This window comes from Dysidea avara, chromosome 4 (assembly GCF_963678975.1).
Source record: "Dysidea avara chromosome 4, odDysAvar1.4, whole genome shotgun sequence".
NCBI classification, from domain to species: domain Eukaryota; kingdom Metazoa; phylum Porifera; class Demospongiae; order Dictyoceratida; family Dysideidae; genus Dysidea; species Dysidea avara.
In genome coordinates, this window is record NC_089275.1 from 5,195,657 (window position 1) to 5,210,950 (window position 15,294).

Below are 15,294 nucleotides of genomic sequence, written 5' to 3' on the forward strand. Positions count from 1 at the left end.
GATCATACCCTAATTACAATCAGGGGCATAGCCAGGGGGGGTTCAAAGGGTTCGGACGAACCCCCTTTTCAGAGTTAAGTTTTTTAAATCGTGATACTGGTTAACTAGAACTGAATTAACTTACACAAATCCACTGAAATGGGTAGCTACAGGTCTTCAGGCAGAGGAATTCAAGTACCTCTACTCGCTATTGCGAATGAATTTATAAGAATACACATGTTTACACGTGTACACGTGTTTACATGTGCACACCTACGAAATTCTATACTTAGGGCAGAATCCCCCCTTTTGGAAATCCTGCCTACGCCCCTGACAATGCTTAAGTTTATATAAGAACACAAGGTTTGAATAGGTCACCATTAAGGTCACAGCCATGTGGCTACATTTTAACCAAACAAGGGCTGACTAGCAGAAAGGATGCCCTATTCCATTTTACATCACAATGTCTTATTTATACTAGCTATATTTAGATATTTGGTTGTTCAACTGGGTATTATTGGTATTAAAATGGTTTTAAAGCTGCTAGAACTGGTAGAAAATGTCTTGAGCTGATACAGTGGCTGCCACATGTTGTAAACTATGAAAATCGGTCACATGAAATGATAGAAACTTGGCCATAACTTTTGAACATACAGGCATAATTCAACTGTTAAATTACTCCTTGTAGTGTGCCCTTCCATTTGATACCCATAATGACCACAATTGATTACAATTTCTAAATGTCATATTAGTTTTAATAGTTAATTAATGCGTAAAGCTCACATAAGGTCAGAGTAGGAGGTGGCTCCACTGCTAAAAATACTTACTAGGTGAAGTTCTATAATCCTACCAACTTTCATGCTTGTACGTAAAAACCCACAATTTTTCACAAATCTGCTTAACTATTTGCTTCACACCTGCACGTTTTCTTGCATTTTCAAACAAACCAATGCAAAAGTGCCCCGCCCTCTTTTACTACTCTTTGAAATGTAGCCAACCACATACCTGTGAGCAAGAAACCACAGAAGAGAAAGCTTGCTAACCGCATGAAATCACAGGAAGCAGAAATATTTGTATTAAAATTTATACACAACGTTATCTAAGCCAGTTTCTCTTGTAAGACGGGCGCGCGCGAGTGCCTACTCACATACTTTTATTTATTATTTAATAATGCTTTACAGCACAAGTGCTGAAGGTCTGTAGGACACCTGGTCCTACAGCCTGCTCAAAGACTTTAGCTACTTAAGGTGTGTTTGAAAAGTTGGAGAAAGTAGAAAAAATCCATGACTAGACCTAGGTAGCCTCGAACCTGCAGCCATCCGATTTACACTCAAACGCTTACAGGAGTCTACCAGGTGGTCAGGATGTTTTCTTCTTGTTATTTTCATGTAATATATCCATAGGAATTCTAGAGAGCAACTCATTATCTCTAAGTACCCCAAGTAGAATCAAATGGACACTAGTTTATTTATTAATGCTTTACAGCACAAGTGCTGAAAATCTGTAGGACACCTGGTCCTACAGCCTGCTCAAACACTTTAGCTACTTAAGGTGTGAATACTGGGATATATGGCATGTTCACGCCCCATATTGTGGTTTCTCGCTCACAGGTATGTGGTTAGCTACATTCCATAGAGTAGTAAAAGAGGGGTGGAGCACTTTTGCATTGGGTTGTTTGAAAATGCAAAAGAACGTACATGACATCGAAGTTTACCCAGATTTCAAAGTATGGCAAAAGGATCGTCAACTGCGCCCTTGCATTGGTACGATTGAAAACGATAGGAAGCGCCATGATCGTTCTCAGCTTCCTTCTGGTGGGTTTATGTTACGCGTGGGAGCAATATTTGATGTACTGACCAAGAATAAAATTTCGCTGACTGCAGGGGCTATGACATTCCATGCAAAGTGTCAAAGGTCAGAAGCATTTCACATTAAATATGCAATGTTCCCTGATGTCTACATTAAAATATTCTGTCCTGCAGTTGGAATAACCTTACCACCCACTGTTGACCAGAAAGTATATGATGAACGATTCCGCAGGGACTATTATGCTGATAACCTTCGTGTCATCCAGGACCACTGTGATAAGGGTAGTGCTGTTGCCATTGAGCCATCCAATAAACTAGTACATGCTCCACCAGATGAGTTACTTACAACTGGCCCACTAGTTCTGTGTAAGATGCCCCCAATCTGTTACAACAAGTTAAATGATAAGGTGATCAATGACTTTGAAGAGGCAGTGCATAGCAGCTTTGGAAGAAATACGTGGTATTCAGTATGCTTGTATGTCAGTGAAGATGTTTCCTTGGAGAAGGCCAAGCTGTGCATTGGAGCCAAGGTAGATGAAAGGAAATTTATTGAGGTCATCAAAATATCAGACGAGATGAAAACAAAATTTCTAGAAAATTTTAAGTACAAACCACCAAAACGTTCCTATCATGCTGATCAAACAAGGCATGAAGCCAAGAAAAGAAAAGTTGGACACAGCTAGTTAACCAGTAAGCTTTAGAGGTCAGGCCAGAACATTAACTGAGCATAGAACACATGTACACTATTATTATTTTTAGGTTAGCTATTTTTTTAGGTTAGCTATTGTATGGAGCTACATAATAATAGTATGGTGTCATCAAACGAGATTCTAAAGGGCACAGGAGAATGTAGGCCCTGAAACGGTACAAAAATTACCCGCAAAATGCTACCGTTAAACAAATTACGGTGCATTAATCGGCGAACCCGTTGGCAGTGAAACGGGTTTTACTAAATTTCCATACTGGGACTTTTTTGCGAACGGAAACCCGTGACCTTACCCGCATTCAGACTTATCGTCCCTCGTTATATACCCAGCAATCTAGTAACTAATAACCCCCTTGTCCTCTACAAACCTTGTACAACGTTCCCAATACGCCTTCCAAGCCTCCCATCGCGTTAAAAGATTGATTCGAATAAATGCGCACCATAATATTATTCATAAGATCACGTGCATAAATTTATTAATAAAACCAATTGTTCTCCGGTTTCTTTACTACCACCACCATCACAATGACTCAACAAGGAGGTCAAAGGGATCAATACTGCAATGGCATTACGACAGATGATAAAACAGTTTCATAAACACCACTGCTTACTTCTCAAAAAAACTATCCCAACTGTTTTTACTTCATCATAATTTCACTGCTACTATCCAGCCTCATTTGTTTCAAACGACAGTGACTACAGAATTTTAGTTGATTACAAAACAGTTAAGATAAGCATACCAAATACTTACATTTCCTTGTTCACTATTCTGCCTGTAGCTTCAATATGTCACTGCTCCTGTACTTAACCAATGACGGACTAATTCTACAACAGAATTACAGTCGATAACAACACAGTTACATAATCATCCCACCACTTGCGTACATTTCACAACTGTAATCATAGTTTTCACTCTTTCACTGCTCTGTTCTCAGTTCCTCCAAATATTCTACAACAGAATTATGGTCAATTACAAAAACAGTTAGATAGCACAAGAACACTTACAATTCCACTTGTTCACAACTATTTCTATTCTGGCATTATTTCACTGCCCCACCCTCAGTTACTCCAAACAAACAAACTTATAGTCGATAACAAACAGTTAGATAAGCATAACAGCATTTATTCTCACATGGCCAGACCACCATCTTACTTCTTTGTGATGTCACTGTTTGGCAAGATAGGGTCTGGTGAATTACTGATGACAAAATGCATTCGTAGGCACCACAGTTTCCTGCTGTTCTTGCTGGGAAAATGCTATGTATCAATGGTATCAGCTCTGTTAGAAGTTTTGCTGTAGCATTTATGTCCATCATACTAACATACAGCTAGCCAATGAATCAATTTCACTGGATATTGGTTGAAAGTCACCATTGTACTCCACCAGGCTCTATCTCACTGACAAACAATGCCACAAAGAAAGAGAGGAGGTGAGGTAGCAGTCTAGCCACACGAGACTAAGCAACACTTACAATTGCACTTTTTCACAACTGTTGCTATGCCTGTAGTTTACTGCTCCCATCCTCTGTGATTCCAAACAATGAAGGAGTGATTCTACAACAGAATTACGGTTGATAACAAAACAGATACGTTCACATTTTGGAGATACAAATAGGGATTTGACAATATGCCGTGGCTTCAGTTAATGTCCATATCCTCAGAAATAAATTTAAACCCCTTCACAATGCTGAAAATGTCCTTGACTGGGGGAGATGGGGAATAACATTGATAGCTGCAGGTAAGCACACAGATGATCTAATTTATACAAGCTAAATAATGATGTCAAACAAAGCAGAATTTACTGCACTACAAAAATATTTATTATAGTGGCCATGTCAGTAAGGTGTACTTCATGACCTCTTTACTGAGACCACCTCACTATCAAAGCTGCATTATTTTTCTCCAGATGTGGTCCCATTAACAAAGTTTGTGTATGCAAGTTAACTGCACAAAAATACTATGTACCTTGTGATCGCTATTCTTGAAATTCAGCCATAACATAACGGCAACATAAAAAAAATGCTAGTAGCATGCCATCTCTCTCCATACGTACTTCATCAATATTCTTCATCCATTTAAATTGTTAACACTTGTGGTACAAAAAGGTAGATAATCAGTTTTGGAGGTAAATCTTGTGGAACGCATCTGGAAAAACTTTGCTGCTACATAGGTCATCAATTTGACTGATAGTTTTGCACAGTTTTCGTAAAAATCATATCAATGATAATATTGTTACATACAGGATTTCTACATAAAACACAAACATTACATACATGTCCTCCCAGCAAGACCGCTCAAGGCTGATCGCTGGTTGGGAAACACATACATGAATACAAGTCCAACAGCAAGACCACTTAAGGCTGATCGCTGGTTGGAAAACACAGATACATGAATACATACCCACAGCAAGACCGCCCAAGGCTGATCGCTGGTTGGTTGAAGCAACTGTAACAGAAGTTAAGTCCGTAGCATGTCTCACAGAAGATTCCAGCTGTTGTCACAGCTTAGATGAGTTATCTAAATAATTTTTAAACTTATTCAGCCCTTTCTGGACTGTTGAGAACAAAAGCCATAAAATAAAACTCAAAGAGTGGTTATGAATGCATTGACCAAGTGTCTCAGTAACTTAATAGGAAGCAGCCAACTCACTAGCACATCTACTTGAAGGGCCAAAAATACCCAGACCCCCAATGAGCAAATAGCAGCCATGAACTATCATTAGGAGGTGGACACCAGTTAGAGCAGGGATGAACACCTCAAGAGGCTTGTAAGCATCACACACAAAAGGGACAGTCCAAGAAGGAAACAGGACAGACTGTACATAAAGGCACAACATGCAGCATGAGGCTGGCTCTCTGCAAATCTAAATTGCACAGTAACCTCCTCAGACCAGCCGTTTACCTTGTCAGCAACAAAAAGTTTCACATAACTCTCACCGCCAATAGCAGCGGCAGCCTTCACAAGTAGTTTTGACTGAAACCTGAAACAGCTTCCTACACAAAATACTTAACTTCTCACATACACAAGCATCATCAGCATACCAAATTAAACCTGCTCAACACCACAGTGAAGGATGGTAGCCAGAGCATAGTCAGTGGATCCCCCTGAGAAGTTCCCTCCTCAGATAATAACACATCACCCATCACCTGAAATAAATGGACTAAATATAGACCAATAAGCGTTAATCAGGATTGGAGCAAATGGTGGGCAGAGCTGTCTGATATTATGTAAAGCAACTATTCTATTAAAGGCATTACTGGCAAACAAACAGTTCACACACTGAGTGAACAACAGCATCCACTCCAGCCATTTGACCAACACATAACTGCAAAGGACCTGCCATGATCTGGATGTCATCCCCAATGATGGAAAGGAAAGCCTTGGCTACAATTCGCCTCACAACTTCACATAATATGCTGATCGGTACACTAATATGCTGATCGGTACTTCACATAATATGCTGATCTTCACATAATATGCTAGATATATTTTATGCTTCTTTTGTTTCCCCAGAGATTCTTTCCCTTCTGTAGCATGTCGTTTGAGCAAGAATCCAAGAGTGATACCAATCAGCACACTTACAGAAGTCATAAGTATTCTAATCATCAAGAACAGCATTTTTAATACCTTACTTATGCTGTTATTGGAGCAGTATAGTGTAGTATTGAGCCAAAAATAATCATTTTTCCAAATTTAGGTCAAAAATTTATAATATGTGACTGGATTTGCAAAAAGGGGTCTTTTACACACATCTGATTCCATAAACTTGGGAGACCATAACACAGTGTTCAAGTAACTATATGAACTTTTCACCAGCTATTGCACCATGTTGGTGCTCTGAATTTCAAATCAATAACTTTTTCCAATCTGAAGTTACGAATTGTCAAAATTGGAAAATTAGATGTGTGTGGAAGACTCCTTTTCGCAAATCCAGTCACATATATACTTGATCTATCTATTCATATGTTAAGCAACTTTACATACAGTATTATACGTGCAATACTAGGCACGTGTGCAGCTGTGGGACTGCAGCATGCAGTAATTGTTTACAGACACATTCATTTTTATGCTGCATAACTAATACAATTCATTAGTACTTTGCACATGCGTATGAGAGAAAACAATGTTTGTAATATATTATAGTAAATTAATGCTAAAATACAATGTACTGTACATACTAGTAACTCTGACCAACAAGTGGCTCTTGATATTCATGATAGCGATAAGTGACTTCAGGAATTTTAATTCGCGTAGGTACTACTAGTTAAAGTGTTTATCCTGCGACTTACACAAACCTCTAATCTGGTTTACTAGCATGTAAACAATCATCTTCATCTTGTTCCTGATTACACCACCATGCACATAAGTGATGATGTGATAGAAGACAATGAACATGAAGTGAACTGCAGCCATATATTGTAATCATTACATTGAATAGAATACAGGCAGTGTTGGGAGTAAGGCGTTACTTGAATGTGGAACGCGTTACGTAATATTATTACTTTTGTGGTAACTAAGTAATATAACGAAATATGCTATAAAAACAGGTAATATAACTCAAGTCACTTTACTTACAAATGTAACGCGTTACCTAAGTAATATAGTTACTGTAACGAATCTAATATTACGTAATATTATTACTATAAGTAACGAAGTTACTAATCTCGTTAGTAATCCACTGAGTAACGCCTAGCCACAACGAAGTAATGAAGCCTACTGAATGAAGCTTATTCACCAGCTTCTTACTTATAACCAAGATTTGCACATTGCCCAACAACGAAATCATGTCACGTGATAAGGTGGTAGTTTCATACGTAACAGCTTAAGGCTGTGGACACGAAGTAATATAATATTAGGCATTCCAGTATCCGAGATTTTTTAATAAAAAAATTCTCCGTATATTCCCCAATAGAACCCTGGCACAAAATGACAACTCGTGTTTAACTTGGGATTGCTCCGTCGTCCGAGCTCCAATGAGGGTGAAAATCGCTGTGGGGTTTGTCCACACGCTGATCATCATGACAATCTTAGTTTTATCGTGCGCGTTACATATAAATAAGTTTTGTGTTGTTTTGTAATCTTTTCAAGCCTTGTAATGTATGTAGAATACTTTAAAACTTTAAAAAACGTACGGTCGGGTGGAAGGCAGTCACTGGTGCTTACTTTAAAGTGCGTAGTTACTTCGCTCGGGTTAGCGATTTTCAGCTCCAGAGTAATTTTCTGATGGTTGTGTCATCAGCTCAAAAGTATAAACCACTTCAAAGTCGGCATAACAATGCCATAATTGAAACCACAACTCCACCTTAGGTATTGTTGCATCATTGTGGCACTTCCACTTTAGTTGTTTACCTTTATAAGTTGTTAACTTGATGTTTTTACCAACTTGAGATAGCCACTTGCCTATGGGCATACACCATTATATTGAGAAGTGTGCAGTAGGTGAAACATATTTGCTCACCACAAAGCATACAAAGATCGCTGAGATCCGATAAGACCTGAAGTTACTCTCATTACATGTACAAACTTGCACCTAGAAGCAACTGCAGTTTCAAGATAGTCCAGATTGCTAGATGGCTTCCTGATTCAATTGTGCCATTTTCCCCTGTAAAATGTATGGGGAGCCCTGGAGAAAAAATGTACCTTTTTTCAGTTTTTAAGCACTATGCATGCCAAAGTAGCTAATTCCAACCCGACAAACTATATATTTCTGAGATCAGCAATCAATACTCTATCTTTTGAGCATATAAAAAGCCCGTTTTTCCAAAATTTTAAGATCAGTCTGGAATGCCTAATAATATGTAATATTATTATAGTTACTTTGTTTTATGGGTAACATGTAACTGTAACTAAATAGTTCAGTTGCAAGTAATATGTAATATGTTACTTTTAAAAAGTAACTTGTCCAACACTGACACTTTCTCTACCATAAAGTGAAATTGTGTACATTACTTGAAGGTTAAGGATGAGTACCAGCTCTTGGTAATTTTTGATAGCATTTTTAAATGGTTATATAGTACCATCAACTCCTCCTAGGATAACAAGTAGTATTGTACCAATGATGAGATTAATGTCTCTGTCAAGAGATGATATTCCAAAGAAGATGATCCTTATTAGGAGCTGCATACCAGGCCAGTAATAGAATTTTATTTTGTATGGTCTTTCATAAGCATCCAGTAGTGGCCTGAACTTACTGATACATCGAAATCTTGAAAAGGTTTTTGTAAACAGTAACACAACATTAAATGGTATTAATGCCAGAAAGAGTATTAAACATGAAAGAAAGAGCAGGGGCGGATCTAGTATTTATAAAAGGGTGGGGCTAACTCAAGGTACTAATCTCTTGAGTAGAGGTGTGCAAAGCACACCTCCCAGTGTGTGAAGCATGCTGGAACTAGGGTGGTCTGGGGGCATGCCCCCAGGAAATTTTTGAAAAATGGATGATAAAATACTGCAATTTGGAGACATTTCCACATAAAATTCATATTTCTGCCTGTAGATATTTATATACTACCTTTAAATTATATAGGTATGGCTCTCTAAAGCATTTTGTTAATGGAAAAGTTTGGGTAGGTACTGACACCCAAGCACATGATGCATCCTCTCACAATTGCACAACAATAGGTGCATGTTAGAAAAATAATAATGTTGAAAGTGGAAAAGTTTGAAATTTGAATGATATGAGATTGAATCTGAGAGCATTTTCAATGGAAATTGTGTACCTGAATTAAGTATTGCCATACATATTAACTACACAAGTAGATGAATCAAGCCTTGTAAACAGACCAATGCACTTCATTGTATGTATAGGTGCAGGCAGATTTGGAAAAATTCCATAACAGAACCAATTGTATTCTTCCAGTGAATGTTCTATTAGAGTAGTTAGGTGACTGTTCTATTAGAGTGTACACCTCCAATGCTAATCCGGGTCCTTGTTGTATAAACTTTAGCATAAATCCACTGATAATACCTTGGAAAGATGTTTATAAGGTGGTTTTATGAGTATTTGTATTATTAGTGATCATATAATTATGTTAAGACAAAATTTCATTATAATCCTCAGCATATTGATTAAGTAAAGCCTAAAAGTGAAGGGGGGCTTCAGCCCCAAAGCCCCTCCCCTGGATCCGCCCCTGAAGAGTATGACAAATCTAACCCCAAGAAGAGCTAGATTAGCATCCAGTGACCACACCATCGTAGTGTGTTCACTGGGAAGATGGATGATTGTGCAGTAAAAGAACAAGACACTGGATACTATAAGTAGTATTTTAGTATAAGACAATAGGAAGAGTGTAGCAAGTACTGGTAGTGCTCTACGTGCAGTGAGCCTCTGTATTGTAATGGAGTATTGACTTGTTATGATGAGTGATGTAGCAATGAAGATGAGGTAGAAGGGAAATACTAATTGTAACCACATCTTAGCATAGTCATCCATACCATTGTAGAAACATGTTTGTATACCCAAATCAAGATTAGCTAGTGAAATGAAGGTGTAAGCTGGTGTAAAATTACCTGATTGGGGAAAGAACACTGTTGCATTAATACTGACAATGTTAACATATAATATAAATGCATTGATAGGTCCATCAGTTACTGTGAGGTTGAGAATAAAGAGTAGTAAGACCAACACAAGATCTGCTATTGCAATGGGTACAATCAATAACAGGTAGATATTTAAACATTGTTGACAGTGAGATAAACCAAATACAGTACTGAGACCTTGTTGACAATGTCCACACAATATACCAGATCTGTTAAACTGACACTGTGAGTTGGGAGTGGAGAAGTTAAGGTGTGATGAGTGAGGTAGACAGTAATGGAATGGACAGTGTACAGATATCTGATAAGTATACAATTTGTCATGAAGTATAGGTAATATCCAAGCCTTGGAAGGACGGATTAATGCCTGATCAGTAATGTCACATTTGATATTAAACTGTTTGAGGAACAGATCACTTTGACACGTTCCATCAATTTTGGTAAAACCAACTGGACAAGATATTTGGTTGACGTAATAAATATCATTTTTTTTCAAATTCACTGCCATCACTATATCCTTCTAGGAATAGTTCACACCAATCGTCACCTGGAAAGGAAATAGAATATTCTAAAGCATTACAAGCATAGCTTTTAGCAATTTGCACAGAATAATTGTTTATAACACAAGCAGTTGGCAGTAACCAATCCACATCATTTACAACTGTGATTATTGTATAAGATGATTCAAAGCCAATTATGTCCATGTATAAGTTAAGTGTCAATGTTTGACCAGGATATATTGAACAAATTATATCTTTGTAGCAATCAAAAGATGTGTTTGTAGTACAATAGTACATGGTCTTCTTCTGAACTCTTTGTGGTAATAGAACGAATATATCAGAATGATTAATGTATTTTAATTACTTCCAATGGAATTGCAGTAGTAAATGCTGACTGTGGTAACCAACTGCAGTGAGTGAGAGGAAGATTGTTATAAGCATGTTGTTCTGATGTCACTTCATTATTTTCAAATATTATAGAATACTGTGTGCTGTTGTAGTCTTTGTCCAATCTTTTGTCACTTAAATACTGAAAGAAGCATGAAGGGTACTGCTTTATTGTTGCATACAAATGCATGTTTTGAATGTCAGCAAATCTTTTAAACTTACTGCAAGTGACAATTCCATCTAGTCTGCTTATTACATCATACCGTCCAGACATTGTGTTATATAATTCTCAGAGTTCATCTGTTGCTTTGTTGGAATTAACTTGCCCTCTGGACTCTAACCATCATATCGAGTCTGCTCGTGCACGAAAGCAGAAAAAACCAGAATATCTCCAGCTGTTGGCTGAGTTTGACCGCTTGAATGTTACTAATTATTATGATACTATTGAAATAACAGTACTGGGCCACTATCAAGTTTCCTCTATCAAGAATTTACTCAATCTTTTAAAGTTTGTTCACCCTGATATTGATTCTCCAAAGTCTGCTGTCAAGAATTGGTTGGATGATGCTGCCTTTGCCAGTATTTCTGCTTCTCGGAGGATATTTCTGGCAAGAAACTGTAAGGAGTGGTACACAAACTAATGATAGGCTCTTTTATTCTTCATTTTTGTATTGTAATAGCTACTTTTTTTTTGCCTTGCCATGCAACGGTGTGATTCTGTTGTGGTGATTCACTTTGTGGTCGCATGTTGCCCGAGGCCTCACATGCAATTTAACTTATGTACATTTAATTTGTTCATCATTATAATGATGGTTTCTCTCTAGAAGAAGAAAAAAAAAACGAAGAAACTAAGCCAATTTTTGAAGTCGCATATCTCGGGAACGCTTGAAGCGATTTCGCTCAAATTTGGAATGTGGAGTTCTGAAGTTGGAGGGAATGTCAACAGCAAAAATCGTCTTGTTTCATCAAGGCAGCACAGAGCTACGGAGGTGCGAAAATTGCGTTTTCGTTCTTCCTGTCAATATACTCACGGGTGTTGCGCGCCGGCTTCTTGGGCCGCACGACACACTACCGTGTGTCTTGATACATACAAAACCATAATATATAACTTACTTAAAGTCTGAAGATATGATAGAACTTAAATTGTATGCATTTTCTCATGTGTGACTAGCATTCCCATATTTTGTGTTTTTATAAGTGACACCCATCTACCCAAATTGGCATTGTTGTATTGACCATCGCAATACTCTTTGTTTTATTATAATTATAACAGTACATTTGAATGTCATCAATGGCTTCATACATAGTTACTTAGCCATGTTGCCAATTCAAACCTGTTTTTAATGAAAGTAAAACTGAAACAACATGACAGTCATTGTGCATTTATTTAAAAGTGTATGACTTTACAAAATACACTGTTTGTAGCTATTGACACATAATTATTATGATTATGTTACTGTCATTTTTGTTGTACTTACAGTAGGTTGGCTGAATGACATCCACCTAAGACATTTTTATTGTACATAATGATTATGCTAACTAGGCAGCTAGTATAATAATAAAATAAATGTAATTGTATTGTAGGCATAAGCAATTAAGAGATGAATTCTTATAAGAGTCAATGAGAGAAGGTCAAATTGAATTTTAGGAGTAGGGCTACAGAGTTAGAGAAGGCAATTAATTTGAATCACTCTAATACAACAACCAACTAATCCAATTAAACTTACAAAATAGACTAAAAACTGAATATTAATTTCTTGATTGTTGCATTTATCTCATCATTGTACTGAGCTTAGCACTGTACCAAAATTAAAGGTACATACACATTTTTGTGTGGGTTCAGTTGTCAACACCTCGGCCTTGGGTTGATAAGCATGATATCCTACTCATGGTGGAGTTTAACTATAACTTCATCCTAATATACACAGAGTTTCTTGATGGCCTATCTAGATTCCTCATGGAAGTTACATCTGAAGTGAGTCTACTGCAGAGCCACTGATTAAACTCTACAGTATCTCCCTACAAACTGTATTCCATTCAGAATGGAAGAGGTGTAACATTTATTGCTATACATAAGGCAGGACCTTAAGATGATCCTTCTAAATTGCCACCCAATTTCTGTAGTTCCAGTCATTGTTAAAACTTGAGGAAAATCAACTAGATCAATACCTCGAAACAAATCAGCAGGTAACCCATGATTCAAGACTATGTATTTCATGGCCAGTACAAGCGCCAAATTGTCAATTTACCCTTTAGAAATAATTGCAATTGGTCACTGCCAAGTATCATAAAAATTTTGATGAATTCCTGCTTCTAAGCTTGTTTCTATAAAATGAGATTTCTTACTATGAGCTTCAGGCATAACTGACAGTTCATCATCCAGCATCTTAAAAAGCTATAAGTGCATGAGGTCTAAATAAGCAAATTTAAAATCCCAATAGGTAATATTTATCTAGAGCAGCAAACCAATTGTATGTTGACTGACATGAAAATGTAATGTGCACATAAATCCGCATCACATAATATTATATTATGACATCATCTGACTTATTATACAGCAGTATAGCAGCATAGCAACCAAAATTAAAAGCATGAAACTTTCCACATAAATAGTATTCCTCGTGACATGTATTTTTGATATAGTGCCATTGCAAATTTGACCTTTGGTGACCTTTGTGACCACTAAGGTTTTTGCACAGAAATTTGACCATTTCTCCTGAGGCATTAATTGGCACATTAAAACATGGCACCAAAGTAAAGATATTGTTGAACAAAAGAACTGGGTTTATATTTGAAGTTAATAATTATAGGTAATTCCATTTTGAAGTTATGATTGCTTTTATTAGCTGCAAAATTCTTTGAGTTAACCTGCCCTTGGGGTGTAAATTACCCATGGAAAGGTAAATTATCTCTTGGAATGAAATCACCTATTAGCTTCAAATAAAAACTAAATTTAATAAGTTACAATTGCTTCACTCAACAAGATCTTTATTTTGGTACCATGTTTTAACAAATTAATTGATGCCTCGGGGAGATAAAGACAGAAAAGTTGAAATTTCTGGGCAAGAATGGCCATAAAGGTTACCAAAATTCAAGTCTGCAATGGCATTATATCAAAAATTTATGTCATTAGGAGCACCACAATAATGTGGAAAGTTTCATGCTTTTATAAAAAGTGCATGATTTTTGCGTTGTGCTTTTATATTATACTATTTTCACTTTGCTGTTCTCTTCAAATTGTAATTTCCTCACTTTATACTATTTACATTATTGGCAGTTATAATTATCATGCTTCAATTATCTAGATATGTTAGATAATCGAGAAAGTTCAAAAAATATCAATTAAGATATGTTCTCTAGTACAAAGTCTATTAAATATAATAGTATAGCTATTATTATAGTATTATAGCACATCTGATAGATATGGGGCAGATAGATATATAGATATATTCGTCAATGTATAGCCTAAATATTTCAAGGGAGAAATTTTTTTTACTTATTTCAAGATTTTTGAGGTAGTGAAAATTTTATCCTTGAAATGTTTAGACCTCCACATTTGGGATCATTTGCAAAATTCTTAAACATCACCCAACCTTGAAAATATTCTCCTAAACATTTAGGCTACTGTTAATTTCTTTCATAACTTTAAATTTGTTAAAATGTTTCTGATTTCCTGTATATAACAATTAACCTAAAAGAAAGTGTACACCTGCATAGTTGTGTTGAGGTGAATTTGCTCAAACCTTTGAAGTACCTACAGTATTGCAAAGTTTGTACTGTATAGTATGTCAATTTTGAACTTTTACTTGCTAGTAATATTATTTCATACTTACATGTTAAAGTAGAATATCATGTAAAACTATTGTAGAATAATACTTAGGATATTTACTGTAGAAATTATCTGTAATGCAGAAAGTGAAAGTGTATTGCCCTGTAAGGTATGCAAGTAATTTATGGAAATTTTCTATTATCTAAATAAATAAATTTATCATCCATATCTCGATAAGTCTTACGATATCTTGGATATATCTAGATACTCATACAGCTCTACAGTGTACTTGGTTTATTAGTATAATCAAGAGTATAATGATATACTCTTGGTATAATACAATGAATCATCTAAATGATTCACAAATTGTATATACCTAACAATGGCAGATGAGAGCTTGGCTATTTTGGCATGTAAATCTTTGTGCATTTTATATGCCCTAAACTGGCTTGTGCCGGGCTTGTTTTATGACAGTTGTCTTATCAAATAGCCCATTTGTTTGTTGACTAGTCCACACTACCGTGTAATACAAAACTGCAAAATATTTGAGAGAAATTTTGAGTTGCACAATCAAGAACATTGATGAAATGCTCCAATATTGTATAAGAG

At 36.4% G+C, this 15,294-nt stretch overlaps 1 protein-coding gene and 1 long non-coding RNA gene across 6 annotated transcripts; one reads left to right on the forward strand and one right to left on the reverse strand.

Annotated features, from left to right (window-relative positions):
* The first annotated feature begins 1,588 nt into the window (after positions 1-1,588).
* Positions 1,589-2,613, forward strand: LOC136252920 (uncharacterized). Its single transcript, XM_066045506.1, has 2 exons — positions 1,589-1,893; positions 1,962-2,613. Exons 1-2 carry the CDS (start codon positions 1,878-1,880, stop codon positions 2,468-2,470), a joined length of 525 nt encoding a protein of 174 aa, XP_065901578.1. The 5' UTR covers positions 1,589-1,877; the 3' UTR covers positions 2,471-2,613.
* A 303-nt stretch (positions 2,614-2,916) lies between these two features.
* On the reverse strand, positions 2,917-12,070 carry LOC136254107 (uncharacterized). Of its 5 annotated transcripts, none has more exons than XR_010700308.1 (10): positions 12,030-12,070; positions 5,830-6,091; positions 5,535-5,639; positions 4,459-5,486; positions 3,966-4,047; positions 3,499-3,574; positions 3,379-3,442; positions 3,245-3,318; positions 3,105-3,189; positions 2,917-3,050 (listed from the first exon to the last, which is right to left on the reverse strand). It is a non-coding gene; the product is annotated as an uncharacterized lncRNA (long non-coding RNA). The 5 variants fall into 5 exon arrangements; XR_010700310.1 differs by having other exon boundaries at positions 4,459-5,010; positions 5,395-5,486; positions 5,535-6,091; XR_010700307.1 differs by having other exon boundaries at positions 5,535-6,091.
* Between the last annotated feature and the right edge of the window lie 3,224 nt (positions 12,071-15,294).